The 17,404-nt window shown below is 38.8% G+C and overlaps 1 protein-coding gene across 1 annotated transcript in view; it reads left to right on the top strand.

The window, feature by feature from the left end:
- The window catches only part of TBC1D2B (TBC1 domain family member 2B), a 146,758-nt gene extending 129,560 nt beyond the window's left edge, over window positions 1–17,198 (top strand). The window contains exons 6-13 of the mRNA XM_019504395.1: window positions 728–1,120; window positions 2,756–2,866; window positions 4,356–4,549; window positions 5,064–5,558; window positions 9,206–9,323; window positions 9,587–9,772; window positions 10,717–10,838; window positions 13,349–17,198. Coding sequence (XP_019359940.1) covers window positions 728–1,120; window positions 2,756–2,866; window positions 4,356–4,549; window positions 5,064–5,558; window positions 9,206–9,323; window positions 9,587–9,772; window positions 10,717–10,838; window positions 13,349–13,544 — 1,815 coding nt within the window. The 3' untranslated portion in view covers window positions 13,545–17,198. The remainder of the gene's footprint in view (window positions 1–727; window positions 1,121–2,755; window positions 2,867–4,355; window positions 4,550–5,063; window positions 5,559–9,205; window positions 9,324–9,586; window positions 9,773–10,716; window positions 10,839–13,348) is intronic.
- Window positions 17,199–17,404: the final 206 nt, after the last annotated feature.

Below are 17,404 nucleotides of genomic sequence, written 5' to 3'. Positions count from 1 at the left end.
CCCGCCGCCTTACTCCCTGGAGGAGCCGCCCTGTGCAGTTTTAACTTTGTCAGGTCAGCTTGATGGGGAAGAGAACCTAGTGTTAAAGGGTTTTCACACTTCTAGGGCTGAGGGTTGCAGGTAGTTTTAAAGATGAAATTAAAATTCTGCAAAATAAGCTTGTGTAACGAGTCTTTGCCAATAGAATTCTTCAAGACTTTTCTGTGAAGACCAGAATAACTCTTCCTTTCTTTTGGCAAGGTAGTTTAATCATTTGCATTTGCCTTCTCTTCAAGGGTTTCTAAACAAACCCTAAAAAAATTCTTAGCTCTGGCACACATCTGAAGTATAAAAGGAAAGTGCATTGGTGTGTTTTGCCCTTTTTCCACCTCTCAGTTTCGGAATGAAGCTCTTGCATCTTGTTGAAGTCCATAATCTGTTAAGATTTTCCTCTTAACAAGCTGAGTTTCATCCCTTGTTACTTAATGGACCACAGCTATCACATCCTGTTTCTAAGTCTGTCACTCCCTACAGGTTGTGGTCTTTCGCTTGGCTCAGTGGAGAGGTTTTAAGACTGTCATAATCAAGATGAGTATCTAAACTCATTTAGTATTAGTGCTGTTTGCTTTAGCAAAGCCACTAATTTTATTCCAGTTGTCAATTCATGTAAAGCATTTGAGGACTTTCAAGTAATTATATTTTATTACGTAGTAATGTCTTCTTTTTTTCATTTATTTATTCTTTTCAGGAACTTGTGCGGCTTTTGCAGCAGACTGTCCGGTCTTCCCAATATGATAACTATTTTGCAAGCCATCTTTGTGATGGGGTTCCGAAAGACCAGTTAGAGCTGCTACACCAAAAAGATGGTCAGATCTTGGGTCTCAACAACCAACTTGAAAAGTTAAATCTGGAAAAAGATAGTCTCCAACAAGAAGTTAAGAATCTGAAGTGTAAAGTTGGAGAACTCAATGAGCAGCTGGGTATGTTAATGGAAACCATTCAAGCCAAAGATGAAGTGATCATGAAGCTGTCTCGTCAACTCAGTGATTGTGAAGACAATCCATCCTCCCAAAGCAGAATTACTAATTCTTCCATGTCCTCTTCTACTAATAAGGAACTACAGGAGTTGGACAAACTAAAAGTAAGAGCAATGTCTCTCTGTTAGGGTAGGGAAATCCCTACTCCCTATAAAATGTTTCACATTAGGATATTCTACCTGGGGAGAACACTAAAACTGGCAGTGTTGTTCTGAGCTAGTGAGTGTTAGGAGGCTTTTTCTCTTTCCAGTGAGGATTGGGATTTGCTTGTAGGCCTCTTCTATAGCTGTGTAATTTCATAGCCACTAGACTTCTGGTTGGTCTCTGCTACTACCTGTATTTGCACAGCATTGCCCAGTTTCCAGTAGTACTGAAAAAAGTTATTGGTATGGAAGAAGTGCTGTGGTAATCAAGGGAATGGGAAAGAACTAGGTGCAAAAGAAAATATAAAGGAATGGCAGAAGAGACAAATTGAAAAAAGCCGGTCCATGGGATAAATGAGAGCAGAAAATCAGTGGAGGAAAGGGGAAGAAATCTTGTCTAGAATGGAAGAAAGCTCTCTAAGGTAAGAGGAAGAAGACTAATTATATTTAGAATTAATAGTACTTGTCCTATTGCTAGTGACCCACTGCTTCTAATTGTGTATGATGTTAGAGTGTCTTCAGGGGTATACTTGGTAGCTGTGTTGGTCTGAGACAAAAAGACATACAAAAAAACTAGAACTCTTGGTTCCAAAATGATACCTTTTATTAGACCACCTGGAAAATGGCAAGAAAATTGTCCTTTTCTGCAAGCTTTTGGGATCAAAGTCCCTGAAACATGGAAGATGCTGAATTTCAGCCAATTTTGAATTTTAAACTTCATTGCAGAACAACAATGAAGTTTTTTTTGCCTCCCTGCCTGCCATCTGACACCTCCAGGGAAGGAATTTTACCTGATCAACATATCAAAGAGCTACTCAACACAGTTCACAAAGACACTGTCATGGTCCCAGAGGGACAGACTTCCATCTTCAGCTCCCTTTGTGCAAAAATGAAGTGTATTTCCTACCAATGGGGACTTTTTACCATCTTGTACCATCTAGACTTTTCCCAGAGCCTGACAAAGGGACTTTGATCCTGAAAGCTTGAAGAAAAGGACAATTTTCTAGCCATTTTCCAGTTGGTCTAATAAAAGGTATCATTTTGGAACCAAGAGTTCTTGGTTTTTGTATGTCAGAGTGTCTTCAAGCATTTTTGATAGCTCCCTAAACTACCATTTAAAAACACTGGCTTGTCACTGGGTAAGGGCTGCTGTCTAAATTGAAGTGGTTAAAAAAAAAAGTTTCAGGTGTTATGACAAAAGAGAAAAAAGTGGGTATAGCAGAAGAAGAATGCTTGGAGAATGTATCTTTCTCTACTTCATCCCACAACTTTGAGCTTTGATGGTAGTACTTGTAACTAGGGATATTAGAAGTTGTCAAAGATGTGTATTTTCATGGTGGCTATCATGGTGGCATTTCTTGAACCCATTCCTACAGACTCATCCTGATGATCTTGCCTCACCTTGCCTTATATCTGAGAACATAGGTTTTTTGTGTTTGTTTTGTAAGCCTGGAGAGTTTCTGGTTGGTGATTATTTAAATGACTTGATCAATGATCATTACTCCTCTACTGTTCTGTTGTACACTTTCTAGGATAATTTTGCTACATAGAAGTATTAATATTTAGACTTCTGATATTTTTCCTTTTTACCAACAGGACAATCTTCAAGGTTACAAAACCCAGAATAAATTTTTAAACAAGGAGATTTTGGAACTTTCTGCTCTACGAAGAAATGCAGAAGCAAGAGAGAGAGCATTAATGGCAAAGGTTAGACTAAAAGCTTGTTTACCTGTTTTGGAAGTACCTTTAAACAGACATTGAGAGATGGTGAAACACTGAAAATGATCTTTTTTTCTACTAGGAACTGCACAGCCACTTTCTCTTCAAGAATTTTAGTGTGCGCATGCATGCGTGTCTGCGTGCACATGCCCATAATATACTGCATAATGTTGAACTTTTTTCCCAAGAAATTTCACTCTGCTATGAGAGTAGAGCAATAATTTATATATACTGACAGCTATTGGAGGAATTCTGCCTACATGTTTCATTCTCATTGATCTCTTTGCACTGTTGTCATGCATGAAGCTAAGTAAACTATTGCACTTTTTAGCTCAACACTCAATTTTGAGCACCATAATATACATTTCCATGCACAAAGCTGTGTTTCTTTCTTTTTTGCTGTCTTAAGGTTACAGTTCATGAAATATAGTTGTATTTGCAGTTTTATGCTACATGCCACATCAAGTATGTGTTAATCTTGGTGCATAAATGTTTTCGTAAGCTATGTTGGTGCATATTGATGTGGAGTATGTTTGTGTATAGGTGGGTAGAGAATGTGAATACATGTGGTCAAAGTGGGTTGCTTGGGGTCAGGTAGGCATGTAAATGCACATGAATGTTGGTTATTTAAACAGGGTGTCTCTAGGTATGGGGAAGCCTTGCAGAATTTGGATGTTTTACCTGCAGTTTCTGTGATTGTTGTAGCCAGGTCTAGGGGCTAAGGTGTCTAAGAGCAGTGGAAGTATGGGGTTAATTGCTGCACTCTGAAGGGCGGCAGTTTCTGGAAGAATGTACTTCTCACTTGACATCATCCCGGTTAATGTTGTTTTGTTACTACGTCCCTGATCTATTAGAGAACGTACTCGTTTAAAGTTGTGCGATATTCGGTTATAACATTGTTTGGCCTCCGCCTGCTAGTAGGTAGCTACTGTGATGTAATTGGATTCGCTTAACATCATTTCACTTAGTTGCAGTTTTCAAGAACATAACTATGACATTAAGTGAGGAAAGTTCTCTGCCTTTTGCAGGCTTAAAATTTATTTGATTGGTATCTCTTTGTTGATACATTATGTACGCATAATCCTCAACCACCCTTAAAAGTCATTTGTATTAGTTTGTTCTTTTTAAATATGGTTAGAGCTGCAGCTCATAAAGGGGTAAATGGATTTGGCTCAAATGTTCAAATCGAATGCTTATTTTCCACAGAAACTTGAGTGTTTAAAAAGTACCTTCCTAGCAGAAGTGAGCATACGGTATTCATAGTACCAGAATGGGGAAAAAAATCTAGAACTGACTATATGAATGGCTTTGAAGATCTTGTTGCACAAAACTGTTTTCAGGTTGCAAATTTTCTGTGTCTTCAATCTTTTAGACTTTGTGGTTATTGAGCAAGTATTGAGTAATGCTTAATGTGATATTTAATTTTTGTAAATATTTGTTTCAAAAGAGTGTAGTAAGTGTATATTCTTCTTTTTAGTATTCTAGCCTGGAGGCTAAGCTGTGTCAGATAGAAAGTAAATACTTGATCTTGCTTCAAGAAATGAAGACTCCTATTTGCTCTGAAGAGCGAAGCCCTACCCGTGATGTTATTACCCAGTTGCTGGAAGATGCCTTGAAAGTGGACAGCAGTGAGCAACCAGAACAAGCTTTCTTTAAACCTCACTTGGTCAGGTAAATCTTGAGGCCACTTATAAGGGGAAAAATAGCTGAGGGCTTATTTCATATCTAATGAATTCTGTTCTTGGGGAGAGTGCAGGCAATAGAGCTTAAGTAGGAAACTTAATCTGTATTAAAGGTATATTAAAAACATCAGGAGTATGAACATACAGTCCTTTCTCATCCTCTACCACTTAACCATCAACCTATACTTTTTCTGACTTTTGACTCAACTTGTGTATATTGGTGGGTCAGTTTCTAACATGCAAATGAGTAGCAGTGAAAGATCTATATATAAGCAGATATCTACTTGAGCATTATTACATCAGTGAAATCACATAGTGGCCTTGTGAGCATGTGTGTGGAGGTTTCCTATTAATTCACATGAGTGGGTACAAAAGGAAGCGGCAGCAAAATTATCCAGTATTTTTTAACTACCAAATACAGGACAACCTGGCCCTAGGTTTTTGAGAATTTCCGGAATGCAGACATTTTGTAGAAACTCTGTTCTCTCTCTCTCTCTTTACAGTGAATATGATATTTATGGGTTCCAGACAGTCCCAGAGGATGATGAGGAAGAGAAACTAATAGCAAAAGTGCGAGCCTTGGATCTGAAATCCATTTCTCTTACTGAAAACAAAGAGATTTCCACAGGTGTAAAATGGGAAAACTATTTTGCAAGCACAATGAACAGAGAGATGGTACGCATTCCAGAACTGAAGAATCTCATCCGTGCTGGAATTCCCCATGACCATCGTTCCAAGATGTGGAAGTGGTGCATCAACCTTCACGTTAAAAAATTCAAGGACAGCACTGATCCTGGGTATTTCCAAACACTGCTTCAGAATGCCCTTGAAAAACAAAATCCTGCATCCAAACAAATAGAGCTGGATCTCTTGCGAACTTTGCCAAACAACAAGCACTATTCTTCACCTACTTCTGAAGGGATCCAGAAACTGCGAAATGTGCTGCTAGCCTTTTCATGGAGAAACCCTGATATAGGATATTGCCAAGGTCTTAACAGGTGTGAATTAACATGCAAAATTCAAGGGTCGTGTAGTGAAATTTAATTCAGCAGGATTAGAACTATACCTCAATAAAGTGAATTTTATCCTAATTTCATTAGAGATCTTTCTCCTTAACTTAATTTGCTAATTTGGAAGCTATTTCAGTCTGTTTACTGGTCTTTGTTGGCTGTCTTGAGTGTATTTTAACAAACTACTTGTCCTTGTCCTTGTAGTGACAGGGCAAGGAACATAATATGCTGAAGTTAATCCTCTCTCCAGTATGTACAGTAGGTAATATTTTGGATATTCAGATCAGCTCACAAGTTGACAGAGCTTGATTTCTTTGGTTTAATTTTAATAAGAAAAAAATCCATGCTAACAGAATATCGAATGAAACAAATTTGTAGATTAAGTTCTTTGCAGAAGAGGCAGTATTGGCAGGAACCCACACAATTAATAATGCTCTTAAGCAACTGGAAGTCACTGTTGCTTTGACTTTGGCCTTTTTTTTAAACTAGGCTCTGGCTGATAAAGGCCACAGACACTATCACTTGCTCTAGGGTATCTTGTATTTACAAATCCGGTCAGGAAATCCTGTCCCTGGTATTAACAGTCCTAACTGAATAGTGAAAAAGATTCAGGAACCACTTCGTGCAAATAGATATTTAAGAGATCTCTACAAAAGAAGGTTTGTCCCCTCAGTCCAATTTTGAAGTTGGCATTTCTCCATGCTGACCATTTTAAGACACTTTGATTAGGATATTACAGAGCTACCAGATGATAAAGTGGAGAAATGAACATAAGAGGTTATGGGGGGAATGAGGTCCATTTTGCTGCATGTGGGTGAATCAAACAACTTCTTGGAGAACAGATTTTCTAGCTGTTTCATAATTTAAATGAAATCTTCATAAACTGAAGGGAAAAGAGATGTACAATTTGTTTTTTAGATTTGAAAAAAACGAACCAATTCAAAATGGACTGATCACTTCCTGGATCTTTATAGCTCAGGAAAAATATCGGTTGAAAGTGTCTAAATCGGGGGTAGGCAAAGTTTTTTTTGTTTTTTTTGTTTGTTTTTTTTTTGGCTGGAGTGCTGAATAAACCACAGTGTCTACCTTGGAAGGTGCCAGAGTGCCAACATGCTGGAGCCCGGAGCAGCTGTTTACAGCCTCCCAGCTGCAGCCAGCCCACGGAGCCCGGTCTGCTTGCAGCCTCCCAGCCCCCTGCTGGGAGCAGCCTGGGCTCCATGGCTGGCACCAGCTGCTTAGAACTTGAGCTGGCGGTGGTGTGTTGAGCAAAATGGCCTTGCGTGCCATGCTCGGCATGTGTGCCATGGGTTGCTGAACCCTAGTCTAAATTGTACAGTGATTATTGCCAAATGAAAATCCAGGTAACAGAGTTGGGGGAAAATGGTATTAGCAAATTTAGGTTATTATGCTAGACAGAAGTGATATGATAGACAGAGGATAACTCAACTGGTCAAGAATTAGGGTCTTGATTGCTCTATGAAGTAATGCACATTTGCAGAGGGCATAGGTAATAGTAAGAACATGTTCCTTTTCTCTCCTCATTCACCGGTGCTTAAACTTATACAAAAGTTTAGATCCTGAAAATAATTGTAGTACTGTAACAGTGAGCTCTTCCTGGCAGGTAACAAAATATTGTTTGCAGGCAAGCTGTGGAACTAATCCAGAATAGGAATAATCTCTAGGCCTGGGTTTGGGGCTAGAACAGGGGTGTGCAAAATATGGCCTGCCAACTGATTGCATCTGGCCCACAGCACTCTGCATGGGGCTAAGCCCTGCCCACTTTTGCCTGGGCTAGCCAGCGCTGCGCTCCTGCCCACACCTGCCCTGTGTCTGCTGACAGCATGGCCCAGGCCAGCATGCACAGGTTCCTAGTAGGGCTGCTGCTGCTGCAGCCACCCAGGTACTGTTTTGCTCCCCATCTCCAGCAGCTCTTCCTCCTCCTGCCCCTGCTGTGCTGCTATGGGAAGCAAGTAGCACAGGGAAACAGTGGAGGCTGGGGGGGGACATGTGCCAGGCACCACATGCCCAGCCAGGCAGGGGGAGGCTGCAGCCAGGTAGGCCGTGCCCTATTGTGTGGGGCTCCAGCTTCTGGTTGCCTTCCACCCACTTTATCTGCCTAGCATGATAAGCAGTCACCTGTGGGCATGTGGTGCCTGGCATGCATCCCCAAAGGCCCCTGCTGCTTCCCCATGCTACCTGCTGCCTGGAGCAACACAGTACAGGCAGGAGGAGGAGGAGGAGCTGCTGGAAGTCAGGCCAGGGGGGCAGTGAGCCAAGCAGTACTTGGATGGCCACTGCAGTAGTAGCAACAGCCCTGCTGGGAAGCTATGGGTGCCAGCTGGAGCCATGCCATCCACAGATGTGGGGCAGTTACAGGCTAGACCATGGCATGAGCTGCCCCAAGCAGGAGCGGATGGGGTTCAGCCCCATGCAGAGCACCACAGGGGCAGCCATGGGCCAGATGTGGGGGGTAGATGGCAGATTGCACCTGCTCACAATGCCTGGGGGAGCTCTGTATGTGTCCCCTGCACCCCCTCCATCCCTCTTCCCACCCCGGCCAGCTCCTGGGACCTAGTGCACAAGCAGCCTCCTCTTGCCACACACACAAGCACACATCCCCCACACACAATATAACAAGAGTAAAAGTTTATTTTTAGCTTTTATGCAATTGATTCTATACACTACTCAAAAAAACATCAGGACAAAAATTTAGTTTTTGAAATAGTTAAAATGTGTTATACTAGATGTTTGATTTTTTTTTAGTGTATGGCACTCTATCTATAACTTGTTAAAATGATATCTTCTAAAAGATTTTGTGTGTGCAGCCCTTGGTAGCTCACCAAAACTCATTAAGTGGCCCCCCAGTCATAGGTGAGACGTATGAAATAATTGCCCACTCCCAGGCTAGAAAGTGGTCAGAAATAGGTGCAAGAAACAGTATGGCTGAACTGGAATTTTAAGAGAGCATGCAACCTAACAAATTTGATTTTTAAACACCTAAGGTTGTCAGAATTCAACAGATTCATAACACTTAAGCCAAATGTAATATTTATTCTTTACTGTGGTTCCCTTTATTTTGTAAAGTCCAAGAAGCTCTCAAAGGTTTATATCAAAGCAGCTCTTCTCTCCTAAATGGAGTAAGGTAAAGTAATACAGGGAGTTTAAATTAAATTAAGAAAATTTTACTTGGAAAAACAAAAGTCAGTGGCTATTATTTGCATATAAAGAAATTCTTTGATTTTTCATAGCTCCCCCTGCGTGTGCAAAACAGGAAGACCATACACGTGGCTAACTGATGCTATTTTGTATACAGGCAGTCCTCAGACTTACACAATTGGTTCCTGAAAACTGGAAGTCTAAACGTTGTAACTCAGAACCAATTTTCTCATAATAAACAATGTTATAAATGGGGGATTAGTTCCTGAACCAAGGCCCAATACCCTATTTTCACTAAAAATACCCCAGTGTTTTGTACTCAATCAATTATAGATGAGTAATATAGCTACATTAATGTATTTATATTGTAAATAGCAATCACATTGATTTGGAAGGACTTCTTTGAGGTGACTTTGCTTCAAATAATTTACTATAATATGCTTTTTTTTTTTTTTTTAAACTTTTGCATTTACTTTTAGATTGGTAGCAATTGCACTTCTGTACTTGGAACAGGAAGATGCTTTTTGGTGTCTGGTAACAATAGTGGAAGTTTTCATGCCTCGTGACTATTATACCAAAACTCTGCTAGGATCCCAGGTATGTGTTATACCTTGAAAAATGGAACTACGATAGGATTGTGTACTAACAGTGGCTTTGAGAATAAAATGGGAGATGATTTCTTCCTGCACAAAGTGGAGGTTATGGTATTTGGTTGATGGGTAACTCTTAAGTGCCTAGTATGGTAAGCCTGATGGGCCTCTATGCTGTCATAATCTGCAATAAGTGATCTGCTTTGAATCATGTACAGAGCTCTGTAAGTATTTAGCAGTAATAACAGCATGTCTGTCCTCTTTCTTTAGGTGGACCAGCGAGTGTTCAAGGATTTAATGAGTGAGAAACTGCCACGGTTGCATGCTCACTTTGAACAGTACAAAGTTGACTACACGCTCATAACTTTTAACTGGTTTCTGGTGATATTTGTAGATAGCGTGGTTAGTGACATCCTCTTTAAAATATGGGACTCCTTCCTGTATGAGGGACCAAAGGTGAATTGCATGAGATAAATACTTTTTTTCAGTTGTCAGATCTTGTTATTGGGTACTGTGGTGTTGATATTACTCATGTGGGGGTGGTTACACCTTGCAAGTTTGTTAAAGAGCTGATTTGAACACTGGATGGGCAGGGGTTAACTTATTAAAATAGCCAGCAATTGCTTTCAGTCAAAAACTCTTTCTGTTTTACATCTAAATTTTGTCAGTGAAATCTGCTACATAATTTTAATTATGAAGAAGAAAACTCAGGCATTTATTTCTCTTGCATAAAAGCAGCAGAGGGAGAAATGAACAAATATGATGAGTGTTTTCTGCTTAGTAAAGGCCAAAAACATTTATCAGGGCTCATATTTTCCTTGTTTTTGTGTAGTGGCTTTTATTTCAGTGTTGGAACTCTGAAATAAAGTGGGCATGAAGCAGAGGTAATAGAAAGTGCAAATCTTTGCTGTAAGTGATATTGAACTGCTTCTCTTCTCTACAGCAAATATTTGTTTTTGCACAGACTTTTAAACTGCATCTATAGATACTCATCAGGATTACCTAATCAGCTTCTCCCTTGGCCTTCTCTCAAGTCAGTGTTCATTTTACAGTTTATATCTATTTTTAAAACAATAAGATAATGGATAAGATTTCTGGATCCATTCCAGCATGAAGGAAGGATCCTTATGCCTTTTCTGTTTCCTGCCAAAAACTGACTTGAGCAAATATTAGCAAAAGTTGAAGAATTTACATGTCTCTTCTTTCTGCCACATCTTGCAAGAGTTCGGGTAATCCATGAAGCAAGATACTGCCGTGCCAGGCAATGAAAAGCAGTGTTGCAGTTGTGTGGGTCAAACAGCACACATTAATGTGAAAAAGAATGCTAATTAGTTTTATATGTGCATGTGACCGTGAATGTTGCATTCAATGTAACATTTATATATATTTTTTACTATCAGGTAATTTTCCGTTTTGCCCTGGCACTTTTTAAGTATAAGGAGGAAGACATTTTAAAACTGCAAGATTCAATGTCCATATTCAAGTATCTTCGGTACTTCACTAGAACTATTCTTGATGCTAGGTAAGTATTTCCAAAATGTATTACAAGTCACCGCAGGTTCCAGAAACTGATATAGTGCTTACTTTTTTCTCCCTGCCTAATTTGAATGGGTTTTTTAGTGGAAGATTTTTATGTTTACTGGGGGGGGAATGTGTTGTGGTCATCTTCTGAGGTTTACACAGAGTTGTAGAGAGGGCTTCATAAAAAGATGTTGCGTACACACTGAATTATCTGGTGATTTTGTTTTTCTTTTAAAGGAGGATTATTTAAGCTCCTATGAACTTTTTAAACAAAATCTCTTAGTATTGCTAGGGCACGTTTGCTAAAACAGATTAATCTAAGACTGTGGAATTCTAATTGTTTTTCTCCCTTTTAAACTTGGGTCTGGTATTCTGACATTCCTGAAAAGTTCCAGTGAGGACAAATATCAGTGTACAAAAGCTGATTACTGTGCACTGTATTCTGTTTCTCTTTTAAATCCCACTCTGCAACTAACCTTTAAAACTTGTAGGAGAGTGCCACCTTTTGTAATTTAGTGTGCAGACCTTTGGTCAGAATACAGTGGCAGTGTGTGGTAGTTTACAAGACACTTGACTAAAAACAGACATGATTTAATTGTAGCCTCTTCATTCCACCTTTTTATGCATAAAATTACTTTTCATCTCATTTCATGATTTTATAAATTAACAATGAAAGAACATGCACAGTAATCACTGTTACAGGGGTTGTGTATATATATTTAGTCTTGCACAAAAAAAGGCATGTCTTCCTAATCGTAGTACAAAAAGGACAAGAGCCTTATAGGATTCCTGAACACTTTGAGCAGGCTGGAAGAATTAATATTTATTTCTTTCCACTACAATATATTTCTGAATTTTAAGCTATTAACTAGATGAATTTTTATTAACATGTGCCTATGTATGCCTTTGGAATAACAGACAGGATAACAAGTTGTCTACCTAATTGTTGTCTCAGACTGCTAAAAGTGTGCCCCAGGTGACACAAGAAGCTACTGCAGAGTGTTTTTAGACAGAAACAAGGAAATATTTTTTGTGTACCCACAAGTCATGTAAGAATACCAGTGTAGGAAAAGCTCAGCTTTTCAATAGGCAAAATGCATGCCCTCTTAAGACAGAGCCATCTAAAATATAATATAATTAATTATAATATAATGATTATTACAACTATAATTGGGGCCTGGTTTAAATTGCAGGCCCAGCTTGCAGCACAGCAGCTCCTTTAATCTTGGAGTCCCGTTTCTCCCTGCTGCCCACCCCCCATGCTCCCCTCCTCCTCTGCGTACTGTTAGAGGTGCCCCACTGCATGCTCCTGATAGCCAGGAGGCAAATACCATGGTTTTAAATATGCTGTGATTTATTTATTTATTTATTTACTTATTTATTTTGCTCCCTATCTGAGCGGCAGCAAGCAGCAGGAGGCAAAAGCTATAGCATATTTAAACCAGAGTGGTTTTTACCTCCTGGCATCAGGACTAAGCAGTGAGTGACAAGGCCAACACCACCTGTCTACCAATTAATGGCAAGAGAGGCATATGGGGGTGAGGGTGAGGGTGAGGGAGGGAGGGAGACTCCAAGATTCAAGGAGCCTCCACACCACAAGCTAGGGCCACGATTTAAACCAGGACCTAATTATAATATAGTATCTTTCAATAAAGGCTGGGTTCATTCAGTCAAGAGCTGGAAACCACTACAAGAGGGGAAATGGGATGTAATAAAGATCTATCATCACAGCTGCAGATCAGCAAAATAGAAGTTAAATAACTTGGGCAAGGGAGCTGTTTTGATACCTTCTTGGTCTCTTGCAATGTAGTTCATTATTTATGGTTCCTGGGGTCTCCCATTGCATTTTTTTTGCTTTATTTTTTGAAAGTGTGATGCATTTGCACTTCTAAAGGAAGCAAAGGGGAGCTTAATAAAGCAAGAGTCCTGAATGAATATCAGTTGTCTTATGGGATAGATGATCTATACCAGTGGTTCCCAACCTCAGGTCGCAACCCAAGTGAGGGTCATGGGGCAATGCCAGCGGTGCCACACACACAGAACAAGCCACGCCACACGCTGGAAGCTTACCCCACCCCCATGCCTCCACTGCCACTGTGCTCCGCTTCCAGCAGTGGGGTCATGGCAAAAAAAGGTTGGGAACCACTGATCTAGACAGAATGTTCAAGTGTAGTAAATGACATACCCTGGTCTAAAACTCTGGTTATCCAAAGCTTGATTACATCTCCCCGTCACTGGACTGAGGTGCTTAACACCACAGCACAGTATAGAATTTGCAATGGGTTTTGCAGATTGGCCAGCATTTAAGGGGTCATTCTTCATCTCACCTGCTCATACTGAAACTAGCAGCTCTTTAGTACTCCGTTGCAATTTCAACACTTCATCCAAGACGCACCAAGAATGTGAGGCAACACCAGAGTTGCATTTCACCTATTGTACAAAGTACTGTACTGGATGCTATTTAAAGAACATGGATGTCAATGATTGTCTTCTAACTGTATGATCTTTCAGGAAACTGATCAGTATTGCTTTTGGGGATCTCAACCCTTTCCCACTGCGGCAGATCAGGAACCGGAGAACCTACCACTTGGAGAAAGTGCGTCTTGAGCTAACCGAACTCGAAGCCATTCGTGAGGACTTCCTTCGTGAACGAGAGACCAATGTAGAAAAAAGGGACCTTATCAGTGATGATGAAGAAGACAATTGAAGAACTCATGACTTATACTTTCTTTGGAAGGGGTGGGGTGGGAAATCATGACCAAAGCTTATTGAGATTTAATTTCAAATACAGTTCTTTTTTTATTAATTCTTTAAAATGGAATGTAAAATAGTGGCACTTGGAAATATGCAGGACAGATTTCCAAACTTCAGCACTTTCTTTCAAAAACATTTTTTTGTATCGGAGGCCAAACCGTTCTGTTTACAGTAGTGTTCATTCCTGTGTGTGTAGAGCACTTAAAATTAATATCTGTTTTTCAGTTAAACAGCTGAGCTGCCAGTTGTTGTGCTGATGAATCTCATCAGTGCCTGCATGTGAAGCGGTAGTAGAGAAGTCCTTACTCCTTAATTACTGAACATCGTTATACATTTTTATAGCACGCTGTACTACTTGGAATAATACCATTTTTCAGTTTCAGGAAGATACGTTTAAAAAAAAAAAGTCTGTCCTGTTGGGAATGAATTGACCATTCTTTATATCAACTGAGAAGGTATGGAATGAAGCACAGTAAAAGCAATTTAGCTTTTGCACTGCAGCATTGATGTCGTTAGCTAGACAGATTTTCTGTGTATGTACTTAAAATAGAAAACAAGTACTCTTTTTTTTATTTAAAGTTTTGGTGTATACTGTGATTACAATGCAAACTATAACACTTGTATTTATTTTGGACAGCAGTGTTTTTATATGATCACATTCTCCTTAATACAAAGGGAAATGTCCACAAGTTTTGTTATTTAATATTTCTCCCCCGGCCTCCCTACTCCTCCGTCCACATTCTCTCAAGAAGCAGCAGCTGTTAAGAAGGATTAAATTAATCAGAATCCAACAAATATATTGCAGATAATAGTTCATATCAGGGTTTTTTGTTTTGTTTGCTTGAAGTCCTCTTCTCCCTGTCCAGGTTCTGAAATAAATGAAATCTGAATTTCAAAAAACCCCAGTCAAGTGATTTTGTTTCCATGAAGCTTTAGCTTTTTTGTGTAATGGTATAATTTAAGGCTCTTAAAGGAAGACTAAATGCAGGTAGGAATTGATTAAAGATTCCTTAATTTGTGCAAAAATCTAAAACATAACCCCAAAATATGTGCTGCTGTGCAAGCTGCACATGTAGCCCATGAGCCAGCTTGGTGAAACAGCCAGTCATCCACCTAATGTTGTCTCTGGCATTAGGACCATGGAAAGCTTGCTGAGCCCACCGTTGTTATTTCACTTCTTGATGCACAATTAAATGAACAGTAACAGGACATAATGGATTTCTTTCTTGCTTTCTTAACAAGATTGAATATAAGATTCAAGCAAAAGCTCTCACAAAAAGGTTTTTCATTTCTATGGCAATATACATGGAGGAGTGATGATTAAAAGCAGTCAATAGTGTAAGCTCGCAGAATTCTTCCATTTTCCACTATTTTATTTTACTGAGAAATGGATAGAGTTTCTTTTTTCCAGAGCTACTTGTAGCAATAAGCTTAGAATATAGTGGGGATATCTGCTGCTTCTTTAAAAAAAAAAAAAAAAAATAAAAATACAGTTAGTTTAACAGATCAGCTTCATAATTAGCTGACCTCTTCCAGCTACCTAACGAGAAGACACAACTTGTATAATATGTCATTTCAAATAAGGAGCAAGTTCTTTATGCTGACTGGAGAAATCTGGAATGATCATCTTCAGAAATATTTCACTTGTGTTCAAAACTTTCTTGCGTGTATAGTTACATTCCCCAGTTACTCCTTCTCTTGTACTTGAATTTAGTAGGTAGTCTTTTCATATTATTGCATATACATGTTCCTTTTATACTCACAATTACAATCACTATATAAATATACAAACAGGACCTTTTTTTAAAATGTCTAATTATATGCTGGCTGTTAGGGGAGCTGGTCTCTAAACAGATCTGTAATGTAAAGCTATTATTTTCTTTTCAAGTGTTAAACCCATCCATTCCTAAATTGGTTTTAAGCTGTTCTTTAGAATTGCTGCAGTTGAATTGGATAGTTCAGAAGTATGTAGATAGCCAGTTTTTACTAGTCCACCGCTCCTAGAGACTGCTGTTTTGAGCCTTGATTACAGACCATTTCTGTGATTTTTTTTTTTTTTTTCCTTCAAACTGAACACATTAAAGCCCCCTCAGGTTATGAAAAGAAAACAGTATGCTTTGGAAAACTGCTCAGGAAATTCTCCAGAGCTAACAGATATACTGAAGAGGGTATTACTTGCAATATCCTAGGTCCTTCTTGGGAAATAATGTTGCTAATTAAACTTAATTTTTTTGTTCCTGCATGTCATAAAACAGTTTATTACACAGTCTTTACATGTGAGTAACAACAAATAAGGTCCATAACATAATCATAACTTGGAGTAAATTAATATAAGATAGTTACAGTAGTTAAAAGGAGTTGGTGACTTCCTGGAAGGCTAGTGTCTACATCTCACTTCTCATCGTTACTGGTGCCTTGAACAGAAAGACAAAAACCTAAATGAGCAACAATGACAGCTTTTGTTACTGGCTGTCCCTACAGAATGGAAGTAACAGGAACCAGCTTAAGAGAAATATAGTTTTATTTGTGTCTGCTTGTAACTATTCTGTGGGCAAATAGTGGGTTTCTGGTGCTTTTTTACCCTGGCAACTTTGAAGAGCACTAACTCACTTTATTTAAATAAACATGCAAGTTACACACACTCAGTATTTGATCAGGCAAATCCAAAAAGAAATACAGAATGACTTGGTGATCTTCAAGCCTGGATTTTATAGACACAGAATGATAACATTTAGGGATAAATTCTCAAAGCAGTGCACAAAGATTTAAATTTGCACTCCTTCCACTTATTGGAAATTGACCCATTAATGAAAATAGTAAGCACCAAGTCTATATTTTGTATGTTTAACATCCCGTTTAACACTTTCGTGCATCTTCACTACAATGAAGACTCTGGACTTTGTTTGTTAAAGAATTTCATAATTGTTACATACACGCAAGACCTTTCTTATGCACAGCACCTCATATATGCCTTTATGTAAACCAAACCACTAAGATAAGATCCTGAAAATTGTTCTTCCATCCTTATACCTATATGCATGGTTCTGTTATTTTCAGTTATATTAGACTTAAATATGGTGCACTACACATCTACCTGTTAGTACTGCACGGTGTTCCTGTTGCGCCTGTATATACAATATTGGTAGTATTATCATCAAGTGTTATTGGAAAGTTCTTGAACAGTTATAGTAGTCAAATAGTATTTGCATTTTCACTGCTCTTGTTCATGATGTATACTGTATTATTCCCTGATCCCTGTATGTACCTATGGGAGGGTATTTTAGCAACAAGAGTAGGATTTTGTGGTTTAAAACAGCTAGCAAAAGACAACAGCTGTTCATGAATTTGACAAATTAAATCCTATCACAATCATGCTTATTTGTTCAATAAATCTGTTACTGAGAAATTAAAACTAGTCACTTTTCTAGTGTGGAGCAAAGTACAGAAATTTTTAATAAATTGTCCCTTAAGTGCCATTTTGTAAATGAAATTAGTGGTGCATGGTACACAAAGCCTATTTTAATCACAAAAGTTGACTGATACTGTTTTGCTAAAGATTCTTGTAAGATTGAAGAAAAAAATAAACCATTTATTACTTTGCATTATACCTTGGCATGGGTTCTTGTTTAACTGAAATAACTGCAGGAGCTATCCAAACAGGAGAAGTCTGGAAATGGAATATGTTGACCCGCTAGCTCCTTTTAAAGATCAAATTTAAATACTAATAGAAAACAATTAAGCAGAGCTAGTCCAAGTACTGTCTACTCTGAAGTAAAGGGAAAGAGGTGGTGAAAGTCATGTTTAAAGGAATTC

This window comes from Gavialis gangeticus, unplaced genomic scaffold, assembly GCF_001723915.1.
Source record: "Gavialis gangeticus isolate Ggan-Ray unplaced genomic scaffold, GavGan_comp1, whole genome shotgun sequence".
Taxonomy (NCBI): Eukaryota; Metazoa; Chordata; order Crocodylia; family Gavialidae; genus Gavialis; species Gavialis gangeticus.
This window is presented reverse-complemented; position numbering and strand designations above follow the sequence as displayed.